The sequence below is a fragment of the Heteronotia binoei genome, chromosome 1, assembly GCF_032191835.1.
Source record: "Heteronotia binoei isolate CCM8104 ecotype False Entrance Well chromosome 1, APGP_CSIRO_Hbin_v1, whole genome shotgun sequence".
Taxonomy (NCBI): Eukaryota; Metazoa; Chordata; class Lepidosauria; order Squamata; family Gekkonidae; genus Heteronotia; species Heteronotia binoei.
This window is the reverse complement of record NC_083223.1, coordinates 79,737,001-79,749,346: the sequence shown is the minus strand read 5'-3', so window position 1 is coordinate 79,749,346 and position 12,346 is coordinate 79,737,001. Positions and strand designations below refer to the sequence as shown.

The 12,346-nt window shown below is 43.7% G+C and overlaps 1 protein-coding gene across 1 annotated transcript in view; it reads left to right on the top strand.

The window, feature by feature from the left end:
- The window catches only part of SNAP91 (synaptosome associated protein 91), a 113,252-nt gene extending 108,407 nt beyond the window's left edge, over window positions 1-4,845 (top strand). The window contains exons 29-30 of the mRNA XM_060236606.1: window positions 463-566; window positions 3,379-4,845. Coding sequence (XP_060092589.1) covers window positions 463-555 — 93 coding nt within the window. The 3' untranslated portion in view covers window positions 556-566; window positions 3,379-4,845. The remainder of the gene's footprint in view (window positions 1-462; window positions 567-3,378) is intronic.
- The last annotated feature ends 7,501 nt before the right edge of the window (window positions 4,846-12,346 follow it).

The window sequence follows — 12,346 nt, the reverse complement described above, 5'->3', positions numbered from 1 at the left end:
ACATCATGGCAAATTGCAAGTTGACTAAAACTGTCTGAAACCAAAGTGCTTAATTGCAGTTTTTGTATGAGGGCAGAAGAGAAGCAGCACACCATCAACTGTTCTGCTAAACACAATGTTCTCCTTGGACAAGTGCTGTAAGGCAGGTATCACAACAGAAAAGGCCATGTTTACTTTCCAGATTACAGTTCTGCAGCAAGGACATATTAAAGTAAGGTCAACTTACTCTCCTTGACAATGTATCGTCAAACTTCATCATTGCTAAACCTGATTAGTACATTCTGTCCAACTCTGAGTTTGCTTCATTCAAATAGCATCAACATAGTTACCTACGGTACTGGCTCTAAAGTAGGAACAATGTTAATTTGCATCTTGATGTTGTTATTCTAATATCAATACTTTTGCTCATGTCTTCTCTTCTTCTGCACGTGCCTTGTCTTGTCTTGTGGGAAATCTCTGCAGCTCTCTCCAAGCCCTTCACCTGTCACTCAGAGTCCCAAAAAACCTCCATCGAAGGACCCATTAGCGGATCTTAACATCAAGGATTTCTTATGAACCTTTTCAAGGTATAAGTTGCTTCTTATATTTTTCAGTATGAATATAATAAAATTTGTTTGCTTGCATTCCTTTCTGGAATTTTCACCAGCAATGAAATAGCATTTGTTAAAGAAGTAGTATTGGTTAAATGCATTAGTGCTGTTCTAACTTATTTATTTATTTTGCTGCAAACATTTGTGTATAGGTGAAAATGTTTCTGAAATATCCCACTCTTTCATACTTGTGCATTTGACAGGGAAACAATAAGCAAACATCCAGGGCTGCCAAAAGCCATCATAACCCCACACCCCATGACCCTGACGAAGTCAGTACCATAACAAAACTAATCTCTTGGCTGGCTGTTAGCATGTATCTATAATAATAAAAGAATTCTAAAGCCCGTCCTGCTGTCCATTTATGGCAGGCATAACATCAGAATATAAAACCAGGTGTCTCAGAATTAGCCACCAGCTTCAAGATGATCATGGGAGTTCCAGGGCCAAAAATGAAAGGAATCAGACTAGCCTGGGCCAGGTTATCTCCATTCCACACTCTGTTGTTTTCAGCGAAAGCTAATATCTGTTCCTCATTTATTACCACTAAGGCAGATTTTCTGTTACAGGTGGAACTGGGGAAGGATCCATTAATTTGAGAGATTGTAGGGAAATATTAACTCCATTTTTCTGTTTATAATATTAACAAAGATTTGCTGCAGTACTATTATTAAATATATTTTGTGCTGTCAACCAGTGTAGATGAGGAGTTGAGACCAAGGCTGAAAAATTGAGGGACGGGAGAGAAATGTTAGACGTGGGGAGAGAGGGCTGAAAGCAAATCATGAAAGGAAGGGAGCTGAACTGAGGAGAAAAGAGTTCTGCTACAACATAGTAACAGAGCGTGAGGTTTTGCTCAGATTCATTCAAAGAGGCTTTTCTAAGGAATGCAGAAAAAAGCTTTTATTGAATGATCAGTAGCGACACTCGGCAAGGGTATCCTTGCCAGAACTGGCTTAATTGGAACTGAATACATATTTATACACAGATACAATGATTCTAAGTTGCACGCCCAAAGTTCCCACATTTTAAACAATTCCCAAGTCTTTACACTATCTCTGCTCAGTTCAAGGTTGCTTTTCCATGGGCAGAAGCATCTGCCGGTGCCTTGGATACCAGATAACAACATTCCTTGATGAAACATTCTAAGGCTGATGCTCCCACCAGTTCTCTCCTATAGCTAACAATATTAAAACTACAACATAAAGTCTGGTTACATAGTGATTATAAGATAAATGAAATATATGGTAATTGCATACCAAAGAATATGAATATAATTATTAAATGAATAAATTAGCAAATAATAATAATATGAAATATAATTTAAAAGCAAGTGAGACAATGCTAGGATATGTGATTAATGAGCAAGGAAAACAATACTGGAAACTGAGAACTTGTGTCTGGAGACTGTTGTGACATAACAGAATACATCACAGAACCTGTGATCAATGAGCAAAGAAAGCAATATTGGAAACTAAGAACTCATGTCAGGAGTCCATCCTGATACAGGGCTGCCGCTTTACAAGATCTACTTGTGCATACAAAACCATAGAGTTGAATGGAACTAATGGAAGAGGGAAATCATAGACTGCTGGAGATAATGACCTTATTAGGAGTCTGCATCCTGGCATTGACTGTAGCTGGTTCTGGCTGATGTTACCTTGCTCCAGTACTAGCTTGGCTGATGGATTTAGTATGAGCAGGGACTTTTCCTGTTCATGGGACTCTCTTCTTTGGGATGTTTACTGTGTGCCTTGTCACATTTTAAATGCCAGGTGAAGTTTGTCCCAATTTCCCAGGCTTTTGTTTCTTAAATTTTTGCTGTATGCATCCCAGGTGCTGTAGCTGTCATTAGCTTAGTTTCTGCTGTTTAGTTGGATTTTGCTATGGGTTTTTTAATGGTTTCAATGTGGCACAACTTAAAAGTTTACTTTTACAAAGCAACTTTGAATCCTCCATGGGAACAGAGGCTGCATATTATTTATTTTTTTTCAGAATATAACAGGTGCCCTAGACCATTGGTCTGTCTAATCCAGTAACCTGTTCAACAAAGTGACCAATCAGTTGCCCTTGAGGGCCAGCAAACACAGGCCAAGACATATCCTGCAATGTTTTTTCATAGCACTAGTATTATTTAGTTAAATACTTCTGGATGTGGAGGTTCCCTTCATTAGTTATAGTTAGTAGTTTTTTATGGGCTTATCCTCTAGTCCCCTTTTCTGTTTTAGTGACTATCACTTTGTCCATTTGCACAATTTAAATTATTCATAGAGTGAAAGAATTTGCCACTGAGCATTGAGTTTGCCACTTTCTCCATTTCCACATTGAGTCAACATTTTGATCAACCTGTCCACTAAAATGCCAAGATCTATACTTCTCAGTCACCACCAGTTCAGACCCCATCAGGCTCCATTTAAAGCTGGGAGTTTTGCTTCAGTGTGCACCATCTTGCATTTGCCTACATAGAATTTTATTTGAAGAAATACTCTTTGTCTTGATGTTTTTAGCAATCTGATTCTCATTCTCCTTTTTTGTACTTACCTTGTTGTCAGCTTAAGTTAATTGTGCCAGAACCTTTTGCTCACTTTGTTCAGGCAAGCCTTCCACTTCAAGGAAGCCTTACTGCCTTTTATGACTTCCTTAATTTGAATCAGTAACCATGCTAACATAAATAAAGATGTGTGTCTGTCTAGTGAATTTTCTTGGCTTATTCAAAGTCTCTTAGCAAGTTGGGTCATAAAACGTAATTCAACCAGATTGTTCTAACTCTCTCCTTTTGTCTTCACAGCTGTAATTTTCTGACGGGATCACTGAAGATGCAAGTTTGGAATCTACAAATGAGATTTGTTTGTTGCTCAGAGTTTCCAAGTGAGCCACCACTACCAAACCCAGTGCATATTCAGACTTCTCTCCTACTTCCAAAACGTGTAGCACAGCTGTGAAAGTGAACATTAGGAATGTGTATTCTTAGTTGTTACCCCTTCTCTCTCTCTCTTTCTCAGTTTGTGTACTTGGGTTATTATTTATGTGTTTTACAACTTAAACAATGGATGTATGTTTCTGATGCCTTCTTAGTGCTTTTCTGAACCTATCTAATAGGGGCGGATTATGCAGCTGTTGTGTGGTGAGCCGTTTGGAGCGACGTGTCTGTGTTTCTGGAGGTCTCAATGTAAATAACTTTGGCAAACCCTCTAAATTTTCCCCTCAAAGTCCAGTTTCTCTTGTATATCTGTTATACAAAATAATAGTGTGATAATATCAGACAGTTAAGAAAAGCACTCTAATCCTACAGCTCCCTTTGTGTGTGCGTGTGTGTGTGGGAAACAATTTTTCCAAATGCAGGATTCTCAATTTGTTGTGAGAAATGTTTTATTTTTGTGGCACTGTACATGTTAAGATAATTATAATTTAAAGTAATATAAATCAAAACTCCAGTTAACACTTCCTCTTTGAAGTTGCTATGTGAAAAGTAAAAACCAAATTGGAATTCGTTATTACTTTTAAAATATTTTAGGAATTTTTTTTTGTTTCCAGTTAAAATTGGCTTATTATATCAGTTTTTGTTTATGCACTGAAAATACGTAAAGGGTGAGTTTCATGCCAGGTAGCTGAGAGGAGCAATCATAGCAGTGCAGACATATTGTCAAGCTAATTATGTTTCTCTGCAGTGTATCTGTAGTTCAATCATGGCAAAGTCATTTTTTTTTAAATTAACTTTTGCATTTATGTACATTTGTTAGTTTGATGCTTCTCTGTATATGCCTAGACTAGTGTTTTCCATCCCTGTACAGCACTGCATATTTTCCATACTGTCTGTGGTTAGAGATCATGCTAATCTGGAGAATTGCACCCTTTACTGTAAACAACAAGACTGGTGTTCCTTTAATGTTTTTAATTTGTTCTCTCATACTGTTTGTGCAGATGGCTTGGCTTAAGATTTTTGACTCCTTACTAAGGTCACTGTTGATCAGTGTTACAAGTGGCTTGGCAGCTCTTTGTGAAAGCGTATTAGATTGGAAAGATGTTCACCTAAATCTTTCAAATTAACTATTTAATCCGTATATGGTACCATTAAAAAAAAAGTGGTTGTATCTGAATTTATTGTGAGGAATAACATACACTGTAATGACAGAGTCAGAGAGAGAGAATTTCGAAATTGGTTTTTCTTTGTATTTTGGTTTGAGAAAAACCCAGTGCATGTATACCCTCTGAGATGCAATAAAACACCTTGATCAAAGTAAATCTAAACACAAAAGTCTCCTCTTCAGTTTCATAAGCAGTTGCCCAGAATTGTGTGCATTTATATGAAAGGACATAATGAATTGGATCAAGACTAATTTGGCAATTTCCACCACTTCCCCCTTCCCATTTGTCACACACAAGGGAGCAGGGAAGGCCTTCTTCTGGCTGTCACCATTCTGGTAAGGTCTGTCTGAGAGGCCCCAGAGCACTCACCCGACCCCTGTCTACCTTCTCAGCAAGCACTTTTTATCTGTGACTGAAGAGGCATGCAGACCCAGGCAGTATAACAACAATAAGTTTTTTGTAAGTGCTCAAGATCAAGAAGTGGTTTTAATTAATGCAACAGTGAAAGTTTAAAAAAAAACAGTGAAAGTGGTGCAAAGAAAATAAAAGCCCTGACATGTCTAGCTATATGTTCCCTTCCTCTAATTCCAGCTGACTCACCACTCTTTGGATGAGGGAGCTCTCATGACTGCAGCCCTTCTCTCCAGCCCAGCCTTTTCCAGAGAAAACCCTCATGACTGCAGCCTTGCCAAAAAGAACAACCCTCCTCTAGCTGGGCCTTTTATTTCCTTCCTTCTCCCTCAGAGGTTGTCGGACATCTCTGTGGGTTATTCCTACTGTTCCTTCAGGGAGGCAGGAACACTTTTTTTTTTCCACCTTCCTGTTGGCGCCTTCGGAATAACCCCGCCCTCAGTTTTGTTCCTGCCTCTACAGGGAGCAGCAGCACAAGGCTAGGCTCAGCCTTTTTTCTCTGTTTCTTCTTCTCATTTTCCCTTCCATATCTTCTCTTTTCCATATCTAATTTATCCCTCCCTTCCTTCTGCCTTTTGCTGGCCAAAGACAACTGAGGGAACTTGTCTGGGTCGTTTAGAATGGCCTGTAGTAGGGACGGTTTCCTATCGGACGAGGAGGGAGAGTCGCGTGCCGCGCTTCTAGCAGCGCCGACTCACGTCAAAGGAGCCGACCTGCCTTCGCGGCTTGTTCACGCCCTTCCCGACGTGGCCGCAGACGATTCAGCTGCCAGCGCCAAGAAACGGCGCATAATGGAGGCCCCGGCTACGTTCCTCGGGGTGGCAGCAAACAGCGGCGGCCATTTTGGAAGTGCGGAGCGTAGCTCTCAGACCTTCCAACCCCCAAGAGCAGGCACTCCGGAGACTCGGAACTACCTGCAACCGCACATCGAAGGCTTCCAGGACGGGGGTAATGTACAAATGGGCAACCCTCTGAACCCAGAGGCTGTGCTTTTTATTAGAAGAGCTATGCAGGAGGAAATGGGCTCCTTTTGCGCCCGTATGGGGCTTCTCCCTCAAGGACCAACCTTTCCCTCAGATCCTCCCCGCTCTTTCTCCTGGCCCACCAAGGCAGCGCGAAAGGCCCCAGTGCAGTCTTCCCAGTCTTTATCCTTTGAGCCTGAGTCTATAGCATCTGGCTCTGACCAGGAAGACAGGGAAGAGGGGGAATGTTTCTCTGAGGAGGAACAGGAGGAGGTTAAAATTCCTGAGCAGGCTAGTCGTTTCTTCCGTCAGGAAGATTACCAGTTTCTCCTAGCCAAAACGCTTTCAGCATTAGAAATTGAGGAGGGGCCTATTGATGAGGAAGCCAAGGTAGCTAAATCTAAGAAGTTTAAGTCAAGAACCAGCAGAAATTCTGAGTTCTTGCCCAGGGGGGAAACTTCTGAACAAGTCTTCCCTTTTCCAGAATACGTTGAAAAGCAGGTTAGAGCAGAATGGGAAAAGCCAGCTTCCCTTAAGCAGTTTCCTCACTTAGTAAAGAAGTTATATGCACTGCCTGCCTATACCAATGAGTTGTTACAAGCTCCAACTGTGGACGGCCCAGTAGCAGCTCTACAGTCCTCGGGACTGGTTTCAGAGGACGGCCAGGGTTCTCTTAGAGATCCCCTGGACAAAAAAGCTGAGGCGACCTTAAAAAGATTGTACAAATCTGTGGCCATGATAGTCAAGGCGTCCTCTGCGGCCTCCCTGGTCTCCAGGGCGTCCATTGTTTGGGTACGTAAGCTACTCCAGATGTTACCAGAGGACAACAGACGTATGTTAGAGGGCGCCTCACGCATCCTTAAGGCAGCGTCATTCACAGCTGACGCAACCTTAGATATACTGACCTTTGCCTCCAAGACAATGGCTTCCACTACTGTGGCCAGACGCCTTCTGTGGCTTAGGGCTTGGCAAGCGGACTTTCTCTCTAAGTCTACAGTGGCAGCTTACCCTTTTCAGGGGGATCGTCTCTTCGGGGACGCTTTGGACAAGATCCTAGTAGAGACTAGGGATAAAAAGAAGGCCATGCCCAAATCCATTCGGAGGAATGAAAAGAGGGGCCCCCAGTCCTTTCGGACCCAACATTCCTTGGCCAGATATCGTTCTGAATCAAAAAAGTTTAATTGGGAAACGCCAAAGAATTCCTTCAAAAGAGGTTCATTCGGCTCCAAATTCAATCGGAATAACTTCTCCAAAATGGACAAGCCTGACAGAGAGGCCAAGTCCAAGCAGGCATGACTACAATCTCTTACCGGTGGGAGCTCGACTACTCCACTTTGCGGAAACCTGGGAGGCCTCTCAGGCAGACCAATGGTCTTTAGAAATTGTACAAGAGGGGTATTCAATAGAGTTCCACCGCATTCCACCAGACAGATTTGTCAGATCACCTACCCCCAAGCAGGAGCACAAGCTTCTCATCACCACAAAAGCAATACAGCATCTTATCGACATTCGAGCAGTCGAACCGGTCCCAGGGTTGGAGAGGGGGAAAGGTGTGTATTCCATCCTTTTCACCATACCCAAGAAGAATGGCGACTGGAGGGCCATCTTGGATCTCAAGTTTCTAAATCGCTACGTCAAAGTACGTCACTTCAGAATGGAAACTTTGAGATTCATTATGGACTCTCTCTTGACAGGGGAGTACCTCACTTCCATAGACCTGACCGAAGCTTATCTTCACATACCTATCCACCCTTCCCACCGTCGATTTCTAAGGTTCGTGGTACTGAATCAACACTACCAATACAGGGCCTTACCTTTCGGCCTGTCAACAGCGCCCAGAGTTTTTTCAAAAATGTTAATACATCCGATAGCCCAGCTGAGGAAGCAGGGAATTCACATTCACCCCTATCTGGACGACCTCTTGGTCAGATCCAACAGCAAAGAGAAATCTCTTCGGGGTTCAACTCTGGCCATTCAGTGTCTTCAGTCACACGGATTCCTGGTGAACACAGAAAAGAGTTCACTTCAGCCGAGCCAGAAGTTGGAACATCTAGGTGCAATGATCGACTCCACCTGCAATTCGCTATTTCTACCTCTGTCCAAGGCCAGGGCCATCAAGGATTTGGCTACCAGGGTCATCCAGAGCAAATCATCACCACTGATGTTGCTTGCCAAACTAATGGGACTTTTGATATCGACCATAGACATGGTTCAATGGGCCAGATTCCATTCCAGACCTCTTCAATTGTTCCTACGACCATTTCAACTTCAGATAATGGAGAGAAAGGTCATAAATCTGATAATTCCGCTAACAGTCAAGAGGAGTTTGCAATGGTGGACGGACTTGTCTCATCTTCGCCAGGGCAAATTATTCCATCCTCATCCCTAGAGCTGTTCACAGATGCCAGCCTGGGGGGCTGGGGGGCCTCTCTTCAGGACAAACCAGTCCAAGGCAGGTGGTCACAACCCGAGAGTCTGCTTCCCATCAATCTTCTGGAAATCAGAGCCATACGTCTAGCTCTGGTTGCCTTCAGGACCCAATTGCTCCAGAAGCATGTGCTCATCAGAACGGACAACATCACAGCCAAGGCGTATCTGAACAACCAGGGGGGCTCCAGATCTTCGCAGTTGCACAGGGAAGCATCAAGGATTCTGACATGGGCAGAAAAGAATCTGGCCTCTCTAAGGGCGGAACACATTAGAGGCCAGGACAACATACAGGCAGACTGGTTAAGCAGACAGGAAATCTGTGAGGGCGAGTGGGCCCTCAGCTCAGACATATTCGATCTCATATGCCAGCGTTGGGGTCAACCAGAGGTGGATCTTTTCGCTTCAGACACAAACTCACAGCTACCAAGGTACTTCACAAGGTTCTTCCATCCAGAAGCCGAACAGACAGATGCATTGACAGCCATATGGCCTCCAGGTCTCTTGTATGCGTTTCCTCCGGTCCCTCTGGTTTCTCGAGTTCTGCGGAGGGTGAGAGTTCTACAGGCGGAAATCATCATGGTAGCTCCCTATTGGCCACGGCGTCCGTGGTTCTCAATGTTGACAGAGCTATCAATAGACCTTCCGATGTTGCTACCAGTTTCTCCCGACATGCTCCATCAGGGTCCGGTGTGGCACCCCGACCCGGAGTGGTTTCACCTGACCGCGTGGAGATTGAGCGGGAGACATTCAGAAGTCTAGGTTACTCCCCGGAGGTGACGGACACTATGCTAGCATCAAGAAGACCCTCCACAGTTCGCATATACAACACTACCTGGAAGGCTTTTGTCCGATGGTGTCGTAGAAAAAAGGTTTTTTTGCTTAATCCCTCTGTGGCGGAGATACTAGCGTTCCTGCAGGAGGGCCTAGAGTCCAAGTTACAACCAGCTACGTTAAGAAGACAGATAGCTGCCCTGTCCACTGTCTTACCGGTCGTGGGAGGGTTCAGGCTTTCTCAACACCCACACATCCAGTTGTTTTTGCAGGGGGCAAACTTGAAGTCTCCTCCGACAGTCCATCGTTTTCTGTCTTGGCGGCTCCATACCGTTTTATCAGCGCTTACTAAGAAACCATTTGAGCCTCTTCGAGAGGTGGAATTAAAATGGGTGCGAATGAAAACTCTCTTTTTAGTAGCCATCACGTCTGCACGTCGAGTTTCGGAACTGGGGGCCTTATCAGTGAAGGCGGGTCTTTGCGTGTTCCACAAAGAAAAGGTGGTTCTGCGCACGGATCCCTCCTTCCTTCCTAAGGCTGCTTCTAGGTTCCACCACTCACAAGAAATCTACTTACCCACCTTTTGTCCAGAACCCAAACACCCAAAGGAGGTAGTCTGGCATACGTTAGATGTGCGCAGAGCCTTGAAGATTTTCATTCTAAGATCAGAGTCAATTAGAAAAACTGACTACATGTTCATCAACATCTCTCCTCCAAGAGCTGGAGACAAGATGTCTAATTCATCAATTAGTGCAGTTCTGAAGGCCTGTATCAGTGAAGCATATAGGGCAGCAGGGTTACAGGTACCTGTAGGAATTACTGCACATTCACTTAGGAGTGCCTCCACAAACGCGGCACTGCTGAATAGGGCTTCAGTCGAAGAGGTGTGTAGAGCTGCTACTTGGTCCTCTCCGTCTACATTCATAAGGCATTATAAGATCCATTCCATGGTATCGGCAGATGCAGCATTTGGGAGAAAGGTATTGCAGCATGTTCTGGGGGAGGTCAGCGATGAAGACCCACCCGATTAAAGGGGACTGCTCTGGTAGGTCCCACAGAGATATCCGACAACCTCTGAGGGAGAACGGCCCATTGGACTTACCGTGAGGGGTCCTTCTCCTCAGAGGTTCGGAGGACATCTCGCCACTCCCAGATTCATTTTCATCGCTTAGGTTTCTTTCTACAGCCTATCTCCCTTGTACTGTGTTACTTTCAGTATTATCGGAGTTCAAGTTTACAGTTTGCATTTTAATACGAGTTGTTAGTTCTGCTTATAGTCCTTCTAGTTAGAGGGAAGACGATACTGCTTTCGGAGTCCCACAACTGAGGGCGGGGTTATTCCAAAGGCGCCAACAGGAAGGTGAAAAAAAAAAAGTGTTCCTGCCTCCCTGAAGGAACAGTAGGAATAACCCACAGAGATGTCCTCCGAACCTCTGAGGAGAAGGACCCCTCATGGTAAGTCCAATGGGCCGTTCCAGGTCCCACCACTCTAGGCAAGCTTTCCCTCCAAAACTGCTGCCATCCAATCAGAGGGACAAAAGGGATCCTGGGAAATGTAGCCCCTGTAGCTACCTTCCCTGGAGCCTGTATGCCTAGTAACACCATCGCACATTGCCCTCATGTTATTCCTTATGGTCCCCTATTGCCCAGGAGCACCATTTTGTGGACATCAGTGCCGGGGGAAGACAGGAAAATTCTCTTCCACTGATGGAAAATTTCATCTGGTTACAACGCAGTGGCTGCAAACTACTATTGGATTGTAATGGTTAAGACCTGGGGAAATGTTGCCACTTGTTTTCAGAGCTGATTTAAGACACTCCCCATAATCTGAGAACGTACATAGTGCTTTTCAGAGTTATAAGCGATTTACACACCTTATCACAGTAATCATTGTAGTAATTAGGAGTGAGGAACCTGCTGTTCAGTTCGTGTCTTATTTGCCCATCACAAAGAGGGAATGGATCGTGTGGCAGACTTGTGAGCAACTCAAGTCTAGTCTCCAAGGTTTCTACACAGTGCACATTGGACTCCATTGCCACCACCCCTCACTGTGGTCTGCTGTCAGTCATTTAAATGACAAATGAGCAGAAGTGGTCAATTATATAGAAAATAAACAGTATAATTCTGATACCAGGAAAGAATATTGTAGACCTTCACAGAGAAACAGCCATATAGATCAGATGGCTGGAGAGAAGAGAAGCAAGGGGTGAAATTGTTCTTTGCTGTTTCATTAACTGAGGGAAAGAGATTACTTCAACCTTTCGTGTCTTCTCACTTCAGCCTAAACATTCCTGGGAATGATATTTCAGGAGATCAAAAGGCACTGCATGAATGTAGATAAATGCAGGAAAATTACGTGTGTTTTGTATGCACAGAAAGTACCATATGAGTTGCTGTGACTAAAACTTTTGTTGTTGGGAGATGCTGTCATGGATCTGCCACAAGACATGTTTCATTTCCAAGTCTGCTGAATAAAGTTTAATGAAATTTCACATTTGAAAAACTGAATGAAGTTCAGCTTTAAATTTTTACTGTTTTTACTTCCCAAAATACTTACTTGGTGCCACATATACTTTGGTGCCACAATACTTATAGCATTATGACCTTACATACTACCTTATATATCTATTTATTTAAAATTCTATTAAGCATTTTAATAATGGTGTTTGGTACTGATGATATCGTAGTTCATGGTGTAGCACCAGAAAACACAATTTTGGTTTAAAAATCACTAAGTGTACCATTTAGCTAGACAAGTTAGCAGCTAACAAAACCCTATGTGTTAGGGGTGACTCAACCCATTTAAGTGTGTGTAAGACTTAGCCCCCCAACTTGGCTTATAGTTTAAGGAAAACTGGCTATCATGGTTGCAGTGAGCAGTTCTTGACATAGTTCTGGTTTCTTGAATAACATAACATGCATTTTATGTTGGGACTAGGAGTAAGGCCTGCTGTGAAGAAAAATACAATAGGCTCTAGAAGGAGGCTCTGGCGAGTGCCCACCACCCTTGCTGTCTTTCCACCCACCCAAGTGAAGGCATTGACTCCCCCCACACCTCAAGGGGAGCTGTTATCTGCCATCTAGAGAGCAGTTGTA